Source organism: Astatotilapia calliptera, chromosome 13 (genome assembly GCF_900246225.1).
Source record: "Astatotilapia calliptera chromosome 13, fAstCal1.2, whole genome shotgun sequence".
NCBI classification, from domain to species: Eukaryota; Metazoa; Chordata; class Actinopteri; order Cichliformes; family Cichlidae; genus Astatotilapia; species Astatotilapia calliptera.
The window spans coordinates 13,361,590-13,375,260 of record NC_039314.1 but is presented as its reverse complement, the minus strand read 5'-3'; the positions used below and the strand labels follow the sequence as shown (position 1 = coordinate 13,375,260).

Here is a 13,671-nt window from a genome sequence, read left to right as displayed (position 1 = left end):
TCAGGATATACTGTCATGTATAAATCAAGAACTCCCTGGTGCTTTGATGAAATGTCTGTACCTTCTAGTGTGCCTTCCATCTAAAAAGGAGAGCATCAAAATAGAAGAAACCTTTCAGGAAACATTAACACAGGTTAGTAACAACTGACTTCTCCCTTTAGATGGCAATGGGTTATTTTTGTTTCTGTGATTTTTGGTTTTCTGTTGTGCAAACTCACATTTTCTTCTTTCCCCAATTTTTGACAAACCATACTTCTCTCGTCTTTCTCTTTTAGGTTATTCTTCAGCTGTGTAGGCTGCCAGTCAACGTGGAGATACTGGTAGAGACTCAGGAACTGCAGTGTCTTATTATTGGTCTCACGTCATTATGGGATCAGACCAGTGCCACCTGGAGGTATCAAGCCTCCCGCATCCTCAAAGCAGTCTCTGCTGTAGCAACAAGCAACACTGTCCCCAGCTTACTAGGTAAGATAAAACACAAATATTTGCAGTAATTAACATTTTTGTAGCAAGTATAGTCTTCTTACTGATTTGCTTCTTACTTGTAATAGGCCTCATTGCACTCTTAAATATTGTGTCAAAACAGGATACATAGTAGCATGAGTGGGAAGTGATTTGTGCAGTAATGAATTAATTATAGCAAGAAACATGATCTAACATCTCAACAGAGTTGTACTGAAAGTCACATGAAGCCTTAATAAGCACAAATAATTCATTCGAATGTTCTAGTGCACATGGGTTTACTCAATTTATTTTGGATACCAAGATGCTATCAACACTTTTCCATGTGGTATTTTGGTCAATTGACTCTGTGCCACTTTGCTGTGGAATTAACATTCTACTGCAGTTTGTGGAACTTTGCACTAAGAAAAACATTTTATTAAGTCACTATTCAAGACTGCTATAAAGATGTATGGTTGAAAAAAATTGTTTGATTCAACTGTAAACTTTTATGCAAATGGATGTTGTTGTCAATTCGCTAACCAAGAACACTGCTTTTCTTATTAGGCAAGAACTGTGTTCGCATCTGCATCCAGAACCTCTTGCACATCACTGGTGATGTCTCAGGATCACTGCTAGCTGAGGTGGCTGTGGCTGTGTTTAGCTTCATTAGAGACACCTATCACCTCAGTCCAGCCCTGTTCATCGAGTTTGACACAAACAATGGTTACAAGGCCCTCGAGAATATCCTGAAACGGTGAGAATAAAGGTCGCTGACACAAAAAACAATGAAACAGAAGCTGAAGTTAATGATACTCAATTAAAAACATATTAAGCAGACATACTTATCTAAAGACAATTAAATATGTTAAAAGAATTGTATTGTTGTTTTGTTGGTCTTTGTAAGCAAGGAGATGCACATTAGTGAAAGTTAAGTGGAATTTATTAGGATACAACCACTTCAAGTAATGAAATGTTTCATATAAAATCAATTTGGTTGGCCAGCACAGAGGAAGCTTTATTTATCTTTAGTAAAGAGCTTATCTTTAAATATTTATTTCTACTCATCATTTCTTATCTTTGTTGTCTCCTATTGTTATAAAATCATTAGCTGTGAGGAGGGCGTGTCCTTAGAGCAGTTTCAGCCTGTGGAGGAGTTACTGGCTCTCATTGGGTCTTTCACTCTTCTTGGAAAAACTGAACTGAAAGTGGCTCTTTGTGTCACCAACCCCCAACCTTCAGGCTTTAAATTTGACCCTCCACTCACTAAAGGTAGGCCAAGCCTTCATAATAAGCTCTCTATTGTTATTCTCAGGACACCTGTCACTAATTATCACTTAAGAGCTGATTGTACCTTGAGGATAAACTCTGTATTTGGAAGAGATGCTTCATATTCCAAACCATCTAATTAATATCAGTTGCATGGCTCAGCAAAGACAGAATCAGATTTCCCTCCCAGAAGAACCACACAGGTCATCCCTCCTTTGCACTTTTGCCTTTATATAACCCACCCAAACTACACTACCCACTTCCTATGATTTCCCACACATCCTGACTCCCCATACAGCTACCCCCACTGCAGCACACAACGCCCCTCGGGTTAACAGGAAGCTGAGGTGATTATGTCTGGGATGATGAAGTGGAGGCTTCCCCTCTAACTCTGTTAGGATGCCCCACATCCATTCACCACTGGCCTACAGCAACCAGTCATCTATCATGGATGCACACACATCTCTATCAACACTCATAAATAGAGTGTCCATAACAAACACATACATATCATCCCAGCGTACACACAGACACGCACTCAACACCCATCTATCACATCAAGGAGTAGATCTGTTTCCAGCAGAGGGACCAGGGACTGTTTTATGCTGACCTTATTTGGTTTTGATGCAATTTTGTGTAATCGAGAAAATGAATCCTATTACTAACCAGCCTTTTATTTATTCATGACAAACACAAGTGTGTTTTGGCACCTAAATGTAAGGCCTCCTCTTAATATTTTGACAGTACAGTAAACAAACTCTATCAAGGTAGATCATGCTACTTTTCTTTTGCACTTATGCATGCGACACTATCAAATCTTTGCTTGTATAACTCAATAGGTTTGTGAGATTGAACATGTGCTCTGTTGTTTATGTCTTTGTTTTCCTATGACATTCACATTGTGATGCCAGGAATTTGCACGGATAATTCAGGTTTTAAATTCAAAACATCTTTTAGCTAAATTGACCTCAAACTGATATTGTTTCACATTACTCTGTGTCATAAAGTAGTATAAGAGTGCATTCCCTACCCATTCATATAGAACATATTTTCTCAAATCTGATCAGATCTAAAAGCAAAAATCTTATTTTGAGAAGTGTTCTAGTCTTTGGACACATTTTAGTTTCCATACTCGTGTCTCCAGGTTTGGCAGTGAAGAACCTTCGTGCCTTCCACTTGCTGCAGGCCTCCTTGATGCATTCTGAGGATTCTCTGCTTGCCTGCCAGCTTCTTCGAACCTTACAGACAATATGGGAGAGAGACCCAGCCAATTTCTTCCTCTTGGAGTGGACTGTTCAGTCAGTGGCCCAGCTGGCTACTTGTGTGTGGCGTAAACCAGCTCCCGTCCAGAAACTCTTCTTTTCCCTTGTAGAGATGGTATGATTTCTGATATTGACAGTAAAATACATATGCATCCTTTGTCATCAATGCAACAAGCATACAGGGCCTGATTAAATATCTTTTATTTATTTATTTTTTATTTTAAACAGGTGATATTTAAATTGAACTACATCCCCCATGAGACTTTGCGTGCGCTGTTGAATGTGTTGAAGCAGAGCTGGGCTGGGACTCTGGCCGGTGCGGTGGCAGGGATAGAATTTGGAGTGGTGGCTCTTAAGAGTTTTCACAAGTAAGCAGTGCAAGTTGTTAAAATATTTATCTTTTCAGTACGTTCCTGCTTGCTCGTTTATATATATATATATATTTTTTTAATCCTAAAATAAAAAATATATATATATATTGTTTTTGGTCTTGTTAGTGAAATTACTTTAAAAAAAGAATGCAGCCAAAAAACAGTTGTCTTTAAAAGCAAAAAAGGTGGGTTATTCAGATCATTTAAATGTCTGTTTTTAAATATTAAAAATGATGTGTACTGCTCTTTTAATTTCTTTAAATAAAATCTCTGTTTTTGAAGGATGACTATGCACAGTGCAATGCTTTCCGAGGCGCTAACTGACTTGGGTCTGCTGGAGCTGCTGCTTGGAGAACTCCGCAGGAGAGCTAAAATCCTGAGGAAGGCTGGAGTAGTCTCTTGTCCTAAAATGGGTATAAATGATTGTTTCAGTTTCCTCAACTTGTCATATAATTAGTTGTACAAGTACTAAGTGCAGACAAAGGGTGCTTGTGTGACATAATGCCTGCCGTTACAAAAAACTTGGGAATGAACAGAACACTTGGCCATGAAAGAGTACTTAAGAATACAAAGTGTGTCATTGTGAAATGAAACTCGTATGCTTCTTTGTATTTGGCCATGTACCTTCGGTCTAGCAGGCAAATGTAACCTGAAAAGTGCATCTTTCATCCTGACTATGTGCCCTGCGGTTCACACCTTCTCTTTAGATTCTCAGCAGCTGCCATGTATCGAGGAAGGCGAGAAACTGCTCACTACTTGCATGCTTCAAGTTGTGTCAGCCCTTACTCTGCGTTCAATCAAAAACACAGGTACATGCAGTCATACTTTCCATATCCAGTCACTTGTGTACCAGGCATAATAAATATTTCTTTCTTTCATTTGTCTTGAAGCTGCACACTGTTTTTGCTAAATGTTTTGCACATGTATTCCAGTTTCAGTGCGAGACCTTGGTATGATTCCCTATATCAAGATCTTCTTGGATGTTGATCAGTATCGAGAGTCCACTTTGAGCATTTTGGAGCAGCTAGCTGAGATTAACCCAGAGGAATTCATGAGTACAGCCATTGGAGCTCTCTGCTCCTCCACACAGCAGGAACTTGGATTAAAGCAAGACCTTTTGCAGGTACTTTACATGGACCCTCCATCAGAGACAACCTCACACACACACACACACACACATCCAGTGATCTAAGTTGAACTGTGCATGTAGCCTCTATATCACATCATAACAAATAGTAATACACTTAAAACATAATAAGCTTCTGAATTTATTTTCTTAGCATGTGGGACTCTTATTCCATTATGGACAAATGCAGATTGATTTGCTAAAATGCGTTTAGCTGTTAACTCTGGACCGATTTGATTAGACCTGCAGCCTTGTGCTGTGGCACTCAGAAGATTACCACCTCTATCAGATCAGTGAATGGGACAGATCTGATTAGACTTAACCAAGTTACACACCTACTGTATGTGTCCATTTTTATAGATGGCAGCAAGAAGACCACTTACTTGCTGATATTATGTGTACTTTGTGTGTGAGCGCGTGTGCTTGTTTGTGCACACATGCACGCTTTTTTTCTGGAAGTGTGGGTATGTGTGTATGTGTGTGTCTGTTCTTTGTGCTAACATGGTTATAGCAGGTGGCAATCAGATTGGGTGCGACCTGGGCTAGCAAGTGTTGAGAGCCATTGTGATTACTCCAGTTTCAGTTAATCACATTTCCCCCTGCGTTCTGTCTCACACATTACCTACCTGATGGATTAGTTCTCTAAATTTGATAAAGGCTAATGGGATTTTGTTCACTTCCAAAAACTAGTTACCAGAAATGATTTATGATTTATCTATACGTTTCATCTATTTTTTATGACACTGTTTTAATTGAATGGGGAGATCTTTTAAAAGCCAAGATTTTAGGCTTAGTGCCTATTACATTGCTTTATCTGTCAATGCTTGATCAGAATCTACTGGGTAAATGTATTATTAAGCTAAAATGTGTTTTAGTGTACATGCAGATTGTTCAAATGGTCTCAGTTCTGTCTTTGGTATTTCAGTCTTTGTTGAAGGTCTTGGAAAGCCCCAACAGTTGGGATGCCTTCAGGAGGGCAGGAGGCTTCACTGGACTGTTGTCTCTGGTGACGGACATGGAAGGAGCCCTATCTAACCCTCCGCAGGGAGAAGTGTGGAAGTCACTGGGGCATCAACCACTAGTTGACCACCTCCTCCTCACATTGCACATTTTGTCTGTGGTTGTGCATCTTCACACTGCAAATGCCCATCATTTTGAGACTGGTGGCTTTTATGAAAAACTGGCAGAGGCTCTACTTCAGCTTGGCTGCTTCCATGCTGAAGGCTCTGGGAGAGAGAAGTGGGTTGGTGAAAAGTGCTCCTGTCCCTGGACTGGAGAAGAAAACCAGGCTCCTGGAAAGAGCTTCTACCAGTTTGTTGATTTGGCAGAATCCCCTGTAGCTTCTGCCTCTCCCTCCACACCACAGCCCAATCTGCCTCTCACTCTTCAGACATGTATAAGGCTGCTCTCCTTTCTCGACCAGTTTGCCACAGGAACATACTCTCCTCAGAAGTTAAATTTGGGACCAGAGCGAGAGGATGGATGTGATGACAATAAAAGAAAATCAAATGGAACAGCAGCACATGAAGGAGTTTATTCAGGATCTCCTCCTGCCCACTTGGGATCAGGCTCACAGTCCATGGAGGACAAACAGGAAAGTTCCAGAAACATGGTGCCCAGGAGTCCCTCAGTTTGCACGGAGTCTCAGTACAGGTGGATATTTCATTTTGGAGGGTTTTTCTTAATATAAATTTATGCATTCACATCTAAATTGTACACATAAATGTACTAATCGTCTGTGATGTCAAGTATTGACCCTTTCCCCCCCCCCCCCTTTTTTTTTTTTTTTTTTAAATCTCTTTTTTTATTTTTATGTTGCCTGGTTTATAGTAGGTTCAGTTGTGATCCTGTTATTCTTCACCCAGGAGCAATCAGAGTTATTATGACTCTCCTTCCATCGGTTTTTACTCACGAGGACCCACAGGTACCTTTCCATACCTGACATTTTACAATCTCTAATGTGCCATACTTTGTAATCCTCAAAGAGGCCCGGCATTAGAGAAATTTATTTTCCTCTTTCACAGCTCTCAATGGAAGTCCAACTCTCACTTGCACACCACATCCAGGCAATGGTCAAATCTGAGCGAAACCGTCAGATTATGTGTGAGGGTGGGCTGGTCTCCATCCTCCTGGCCCACTGTCAGAGCATGTTGCTCACTCCTAACCACCCACTACATCTACCTGTTACACGCATTTTGGAGAAGCTCTCTTCCCAGTGCATCACTCCTTCAGACTTCAGGTCAGTTATGCACATAAACTGGAGTTTATATTCAAAGTATTTCTTTTTTGTACTGAACCCACAATATTGTCTATATAACCTTTTCCCTCCTCAGAAAATTCCTGTGTTTGGGGGATCCTCTCATGTGTTTGGGAGACAAAACAGCCAAGCAAATACAGTCAGAATGTAACCCAGAAACCAACGGACCTGTATCAAATGGTACACATGTGTCAGGTTTTTTTTTTTTTTTTTTTTAAATCAATAAATATTTCATTTCATCCTCTTGAGATTTAGCTTTGGTTTTAATACATGAAACACATTAGATTTTGCTTGTTGTCTAAACCAGGTCACAATACAGGGGTAAAGACATTGAAGCGCAGCTTCAGTTTGTTGCAGTCTACAAACTCCATTGGTTCAGCAATCCCTGTCCACCAGATCCTCAGTCTCGTGTCCATGACTTCACCGCGGACCTTTAAACCACACAGACTCTCTTGCTCACCTGCTTTTGTGGAGTTTGACATGAGTGAGAGTGGATATGGGTGAGTTCTTGCTTCACTGAGCTTCTGACTACTCTTGCAATATTAAATAGAGTAGATGATTAGATGGGGTTTTGTTTGTTTTTTTTTGTTGTTGTTTTTTGCTGCAGTATCAGATTTCATCAAGTGATAAGAAAGGAAAAATAGTGAGAATACAGTAGTGAAAAGAGATAAGAATTTTAAATCATTATGTTAATAAAATATTGTGCTGTAAGTGTTGCACATAAAATTACCTTATAATTAAAATAAATAAATAAATCAGCCATTTGCTAAATACTTGTAATGTAACATTTTGCTTTGTAGCTGTCTTTTCCTCCCCTCTCTGGCCACAGTGAAAGGCGTGACTGCTGATTCAGTCTCAACAGGTGGAATTGGAGGAGGCAAGTCCCCATACTTTATTATTGCAGATTTGTGCATGATTCTGAATAACTGTTTAATCAGTTCCCTCTCATATTTCAGACTGCAGAAGTTTTCCACCTACAGCTGGTCTTTCATTTACCTGCTGGTTCCAGATCAACAGGTTCAGTTCAGCCTGCGATTCCCACCCAATCCGCTTACTGTCTGTGGTTCGCCACATGTCCCGCACTGAACAACAGTACATCTGTTTGTCCATCTCCTTCTCAGCCTATGACGGCTGTCTGGTAATATCTACAGAGGAGGAAGCATTAACATATCTAGGTGAGAGTACTGTTTGTTCTTGGTATGAACTTAGCAGAATTTGTTTTGAATTTTAATTAATTTTTAGTTAAAAACATCAGTGTTTTTGCAGTGAGGTGTTTAAACTACAGAGACCATTATCCTCCATGTTTTTCAACAGATATGATGGAGCCGGAAGCTGAAGTAAGCAGTCCCACATCTTTGCCTACGTCGCTGAGGTTCCGTTGCTCCAGTATGCTGGTCCCAGGTCAGTGGCACCATCTGGCTGTGGTCATGGCCAAAGACTTGAAGAAGAGCTGTGTGACCTCGGCCTACTTCAATGGCAAAGCAGTGGGGACAGGAAAGGTATGCTGCTGAGAGGAGAGAGGAGCTGCACTGATTCAAAGTCTTACTGTAGCATTCATGTGTTCATTCATGTGTCCATTTCCTGTCAGATGAAGTATATTCAGCCATTCCCTGGTCAGCATGTCTCCATGGACCCCTCAGCTGTGATTGATGTATATGGAGTAATGGGGACACCTCCTCTCTGGAAGGAATATGCTGCTGTAGTGTGGCGAGTGGGTCCGTCTTACCTTTTCGAAGAGGCTTTGAGCTCTGAGGCAGTGGGTGCTATATACACACAAGGCACCGCATACCTTGGCAATTTTCTGGCTTTGCGAAACACAAGTGAGTCAGCGTTGCACTAACTTCACACTTCTCTAATTTGTTCACTTTTAGTGAGTCATCCTAAATGGGCACTTTAGGTTTAGTCTGATTTTGTCTTTTGTCATGAGTTTTCATCATGTGAACCTACAATTAAGTACAAGTTTGATAGTGTCATAACAGTTCTCATTCAAAAAAAACATCATGGTAGATTATTTTAAATTATTACATCAGTTGCATGTAATTGCACAAGTAGTTTTTCTTAATATACAGAATTTGACAGTTTATTGTGATCCATTATGTGAATCCATCCATTGTGCATTGTTTAGCTTCACTCGCTGGACTTGATATACTTCACCGGTCTGTATTTACCTCTCTGCTTGTGTCCAGGCCATGATCGAGATCATGACTCTCTCCCTCTCAGACTTGTTCCTGAGGAGAGGATCTCATTTGGCATTAACCCAGCAGTTTCCACATTAACAACTGTTGTTCAGATCAGAGAGGATTACAACGAGGTGGATTGCAGGCTGATTGCTAAAGAGGTAAGGTGAGCCTTTTGTTGAAACTAATTGTTTGTTGTTTTAATAGATTGTAGTAATCCATGTGTCTAATTGCAGATGGGGATAACATGTCGCGATCAGTCCACCCCTGTGTTCCTTGCTCAAAACATCAGCCAACACCTGAGTGGTACAGCTCGTACCATAGGAGCAGCGCTGGTTGGACATTTTGGTAATTCAAATATTGTCCTGAAACTGTTGTTCCCTATTACTGACACTTTATTTATTCATTTATTCATTTATTGTTTTACGTTTGACTACTTCCTTCTAGGTGTGCGTACGTTCACCCCTAGTTCTGCATCTAATGGTTTTCTGTACGTCGGTGGACCTGCTGTTGTTCTCAGTCTGGTTGCAATGGCACCAGATGATAGCTCTTTGTATGCAGCAGTTAAAGTCCTTCATTCTGTTTTGGAGACCAACTCTGCCATGCAGCAGGAAATGAACCGCATAAATGGATACAAGGTCTGTGAGATCTTCATGTGCTGGAGTAGCACAGTTGATTCATTAAAAGACATAAATATCTGCTGTTTACAGTTGTTATCTCTTTTTATGTGTGTCCTTGTAGCTGCTAGCTTTCCTGCTGAAGATGAAGAGCAGTCTGGTCAGCCACCGAACCTTTCAGTTGGTTCTGCATCTCACAAATTCATTTGAGCCGGGCTATGGATCTGGTTGCCTACAGAAAACACCTGCTTTCCAAGCTCTGCTGTGTGACCTAGATGTGGGTATCCAAATTTTACCCTGTTATTGTTTTATTTTATTTTTGAAGGCTAGTGAGAATCTTAATGTCTCTCTGTTTTTCAGGTGTGGCAGAATACTCCAGACAGTCTGCATCTTTCAGTTCTGAACTACTTTGCTGAAATCCTGAATTCCTCAGGGTAATTTCCACTGTTATCAACGTGTAACCCGACCACAGTGTCTACATATGTAGTAGCTAATTTATTATTAACTCAGATGATTGACAAGGTACGGGGCACAAAAGAGGCTTTTGTTCAGAATTGATGACAGACTTTATCGGTTGTTCTGTCAACATTTATAACGGCTTCCCATCGATATCCTGGAACTGTATGACAGAAAGTCAAGGGAATGTTCAACAGAATCAGCGACAGAGGCTGAAGAGAAGACTGAATGTTTGAGTGGATTGCTGTATTAGATTTTCTGTCTGTGGGAACAGATTGCGATTGATATTAATACTGTTTGCCTTTCCTTCACTGTATCCTCAACAGTGACAACGGGAATGCAGCAGTCATCCACAGCGTGGACATGTTACCAAAGCTGCTATTTGAGTTGTGTGACCCTGCTGTGACCATTCAGAAGGTTGTGATTATTTCTCGTGTCATCACATCTCTCCTTAAGGTTTACTTGACCGCCACTGACATAAGCAGGTATAGACAGGGAACGCACTGTCAACAACAACTGTCCTTTTGTTACATTTTTAAAAAAGTATGTTATCTCATTATGGTTGGTAAGGGCTCATACTTTCTCTGGATTCCTTTTATTTGATTAGACTTGGGCTTTTCCTGGTCTACACTCTTCCTCCTTCCAGTAATGCACCTGAAAGCGGTGAAATATCTGATGTTTCACAAGATGTGCCAGGTACAGCACAAAAAACCAAAACCGTATCTCATAGTGTGTCATGTTTAACTCAAGTTGTTACTTGTACTGAGCCAGGCCTGTCTCCCCTGTGCTGCAGCTCAGAGTACCGGCCCAGCCAGCCTCATCTGGATCCGCAACCAGATGCTGCTTTTGCTTTGCGAAATCCTTGAGCCAGACAACTTTTTAAACAAAGAGTGAGTCTGTTACCTTTTAGCTATCCAAATTCTGAGCATAAAGAATTTATCCATTTTCTTGCTTAACCTTGAAAATTTTTTTCCCCCCTGCTAGTCAACAGAAGGTCGTATTTGATGCCTTGGGCAGTGATTGGTTCCTGTTCTTCCTTCAGCCACACCTTCATCCTTCCACATTTAAACTGGGTCTCATTCTCCTCACACACTTTCTGTCAAGTCCAAGCCAGCAGAGAAGCTTCAGAGAGGGAGTTCTTCCAGGAACACTCATTGGGGGCATGGAAGAACCCTTTGCTGTCATGGGTACATAAAGTTTAACATTATATTTACTTGTTTAATTAGAAGTTTGATTGCTTTTAAGTACTAATACAACCACACTAAACAGCAGTTTTTATAGAGAACGTTACTTATTAATTTTACACATATAAGTATTTCACCTAAAACCAACTAATATCAGTAATTTTTTGCCATGCTGCCAGACAATCTTCAAGCCAATTCTTGGTCTCACGAGTGCGTCAGTACCACGTGTTCTGGTTTTGATGTACTGCGGGAGTTGCTGATCAAACAGTCTCATCTACCTCACGTGTATGAAGCTCTGGCTGCTCTGCTCCAGGGGAAGAAGACCAGTCACACTGCAAAGGGAAATGTGGGTAATTTGTTGTTTATTTATTTTTAAATGTAGTAATCTGTCTTGGTCATAATTTATGATATACTGTAGGTTTGTTTGGATGATATCCTGCAGCCACTTATTGACAACCAAGTGGAGACTCCTGCCCAGCCCCTCTGTGTTGAAGCTGGTTTAATAATGGTGGAATTGGTCAAAGTTGTTGTCACTCAGGTAATATAAATAAGCATAGCACTTCAGTTTTTCACCAGAAATGGATCATGTTTAATAACTTTGCTTTTGTTCTTACAGCCCTTTTCGCCATCGAAGTGCAAGTCAGTCACTGATACATCATGGGAGTCACAGCTTCCAGCAAGCGTGATGCAGTTTCTTTGTCTCATTCATAACCTCCGGCCAAGAGACCCACTGTGGGCATCACCCACATTCCTGCACGCGCTCGCTGGCGTTGTTTTCCCTCTGGATATTTCAGAGGTCTGTGTGGTGTTCTAGTTCCACAAAATTCTTTAGCAGTTCTCCTCTCTCTGGTCTTATTCACTCATTTTCTCATGTCTTTCAGGGGGCCAGGAAGTGCAACATAGTGAGTGAAGGCGAGGATACAGTCAAGAGTCATCAAACCCAGAAACCAGTCCTTGATTTCATCCGTATTCTTCTTATGGACAGTCTTCTCAATGTGTCTGCCAACACCAACGCTCATCCTTTTGTTCTGCTACTGGAGGTGAATTTACATGAGTACAAGTTATTGTGTAATGTTTCGGCATAAAATATATCAAACATAGACAACATGTCCTTATCACAAACAAAAATATATTTCCATTGAAGAGGCCTCTTTATTTTACACTAATACTGTAAAACTCTCATTTGTCCAGAAGGTGCCACTCTATACTCGGTTACTAAAACAAGCATAGTCAAGCTATTCTCAATTAAATTATTCACCACTAGGAGGGCAAAGCACAAAGAGGGCAAGCAGTGCAGAGTTCTACACGTTTTCAGCTAGACACTGCAAGTGCAGATGCTGATGGCAACAAACATCAAATTAAAAGAGAAAACTTTTACCTATCAACATGTTGTCTCATTAATTTCTAACCACTTAACTACTTAAATGTTGCAGTTTTCCCCTGATGGTGCATCATTTGAACAGAGCCAGAGTTTTCAGAGTGAGTTGCTGGAGCTGGTCATAAATATCATCTACATGCTCAGCGATGAGGAAGACAACAACACTCATCTGAGTTCACAAGGTAGAATTACAATCCATGCTTTATACGAATACTTGAATTCTGTACACAAAAGTGTGTTTACTTTTTTTATTTTAATTTCCCAGACTCCAGTAGCGAGAGGCCTGAAGGACGGATGGTTACACTGATGGAGAATGTGGTGCTTTTCAGTCAGACTTTGCTATTGAAACTTTACATCGGAACTTATTTGGCAGACTGTGAGATTTTGCTCAACTTCCTCGCAGATCAGATTGTGGTGGTGAGACAAATGCACATACACAAACATGCATGTAATGGTATGTGAATGTTTCCTCTAAAAAGTGTACATATTAAATTAACAAAACTTGCAAAGCTGCTCTATAAATTGTTAATTTGGAGACAATTTTATAATCAGTGGGAACTTTAAATTATGATGGTGCAACATCTGCCCACAGTGCGCAAATGACTCATTTTGTTTCGGTTTTATTTTAACTGATGATAAATGCACTGCTGTATTCTTCTAGGCTCTAGAGAAAGGCCAAAGTCAAAAAGAGAAGATTGTGTCTGACCTCTACTCATGCACCAATAAAGTCCTCCTTTACTTCTTGTCTCAACCGCGACATTCCCAAGAAGAAAAGGAAGTGGTCATCAAGGCATTGCAGACCTTAATGGAACGCTGGGATGTTGTAATGGCAACTTACAATGGAAATGCCAACTTTGTTACTTGCCTTCTTCACTGTTTGTTACTGATACGTTCTGGCAGGTAACAGAAAAACAAAACCCACACACAAGTGCGCACACAGTGAAACCTGATTCACTGGTAATTCACACTCTCACATTTTTGTAGCTATCCTGAAGGTTTTGGGTGTGTGGCACAAAAACGGAGCAGAAGTTCATCCAGCCTGTCTCTTGCCAAAACTAAGCAATCCAGATCCCTCAGCAATGGAGGAGATGGTTTGACAGGTATATGAATTTTCCTTTACTTTTACCACTTTA

General features: G+C 40.6%; 1 protein-coding gene across 3 annotated transcripts in view; it reads left to right on the top strand.

The window, feature by feature from the left end:
* The window catches only part of wdfy4 (WDFY family member 4), a 46,110-nt gene that overhangs the window by 12,444 nt on the left and 19,995 nt on the right, over nucleotides 1–13,671 (top strand). For 2 of the 3 annotated variants that reach the window (XM_026189274.1, XM_026189273.1), the window contains 35 exons: nucleotides 5–133; nucleotides 276–465; nucleotides 1,009–1,198; nucleotides 1,553–1,713; nucleotides 2,855–3,087; nucleotides 3,201–3,340; nucleotides 3,626–3,756; nucleotides 4,051–4,152; nucleotides 4,276–4,466; nucleotides 5,395–6,122; nucleotides 6,300–6,393; nucleotides 6,494–6,708; nucleotides 6,803–6,906; nucleotides 7,034–7,226; nucleotides 7,527–7,603; nucleotides 7,683–7,901; nucleotides 8,041–8,225; nucleotides 8,315–8,546; nucleotides 8,913–9,064; nucleotides 9,140–9,251; nucleotides 9,351–9,541; nucleotides 9,645–9,797; nucleotides 9,881–9,954; nucleotides 10,303–10,461; nucleotides 10,584–10,672; nucleotides 10,770–10,866; nucleotides 10,961–11,163; nucleotides 11,340–11,506; nucleotides 11,579–11,698; nucleotides 11,777–11,956; nucleotides 12,042–12,200; nucleotides 12,594–12,720; nucleotides 12,804–12,955; nucleotides 13,200–13,438; nucleotides 13,523–13,638. In XM_026189274.1, coding sequence (XP_026045059.1) covers nucleotides 5–133; nucleotides 276–465; nucleotides 1,009–1,198; nucleotides 1,553–1,713; nucleotides 2,855–3,087; nucleotides 3,201–3,340; nucleotides 3,626–3,756; nucleotides 4,051–4,152; nucleotides 4,276–4,466; nucleotides 5,395–6,122; nucleotides 6,300–6,393; nucleotides 6,494–6,708; nucleotides 6,803–6,906; nucleotides 7,034–7,226; nucleotides 7,527–7,603; nucleotides 7,683–7,901; nucleotides 8,041–8,225; nucleotides 8,315–8,546; nucleotides 8,913–9,064; nucleotides 9,140–9,251; nucleotides 9,351–9,541; nucleotides 9,645–9,797; nucleotides 9,881–9,954; nucleotides 10,303–10,461; nucleotides 10,584–10,672; nucleotides 10,770–10,866; nucleotides 10,961–11,163; nucleotides 11,340–11,506; nucleotides 11,579–11,698; nucleotides 11,777–11,956; nucleotides 12,042–12,200; nucleotides 12,594–12,720; nucleotides 12,804–12,955; nucleotides 13,200–13,438; nucleotides 13,523–13,638 — 6,004 coding nt within the window. The remainder of the gene's footprint in view (nucleotides 1–4; nucleotides 134–275; nucleotides 466–1,008; nucleotides 1,199–1,552; nucleotides 1,714–2,854; nucleotides 3,088–3,200; nucleotides 3,341–3,625; nucleotides 3,757–4,050; nucleotides 4,153–4,275; nucleotides 4,467–5,394; nucleotides 6,123–6,299; nucleotides 6,394–6,493; nucleotides 6,709–6,802; nucleotides 6,907–7,033; nucleotides 7,227–7,526; nucleotides 7,604–7,682; nucleotides 7,902–8,040; nucleotides 8,226–8,314; nucleotides 8,547–8,912; nucleotides 9,065–9,139; nucleotides 9,252–9,350; nucleotides 9,542–9,644; nucleotides 9,798–9,880; nucleotides 9,955–10,302; nucleotides 10,462–10,583; nucleotides 10,673–10,769; nucleotides 10,867–10,960; nucleotides 11,164–11,339; nucleotides 11,507–11,578; nucleotides 11,699–11,776; nucleotides 11,957–12,041; nucleotides 12,201–12,593; nucleotides 12,721–12,803; nucleotides 12,956–13,199; nucleotides 13,439–13,522; nucleotides 13,639–13,671) is intronic. The other variant, XM_026189275.1, reaches the window with a different exon arrangement.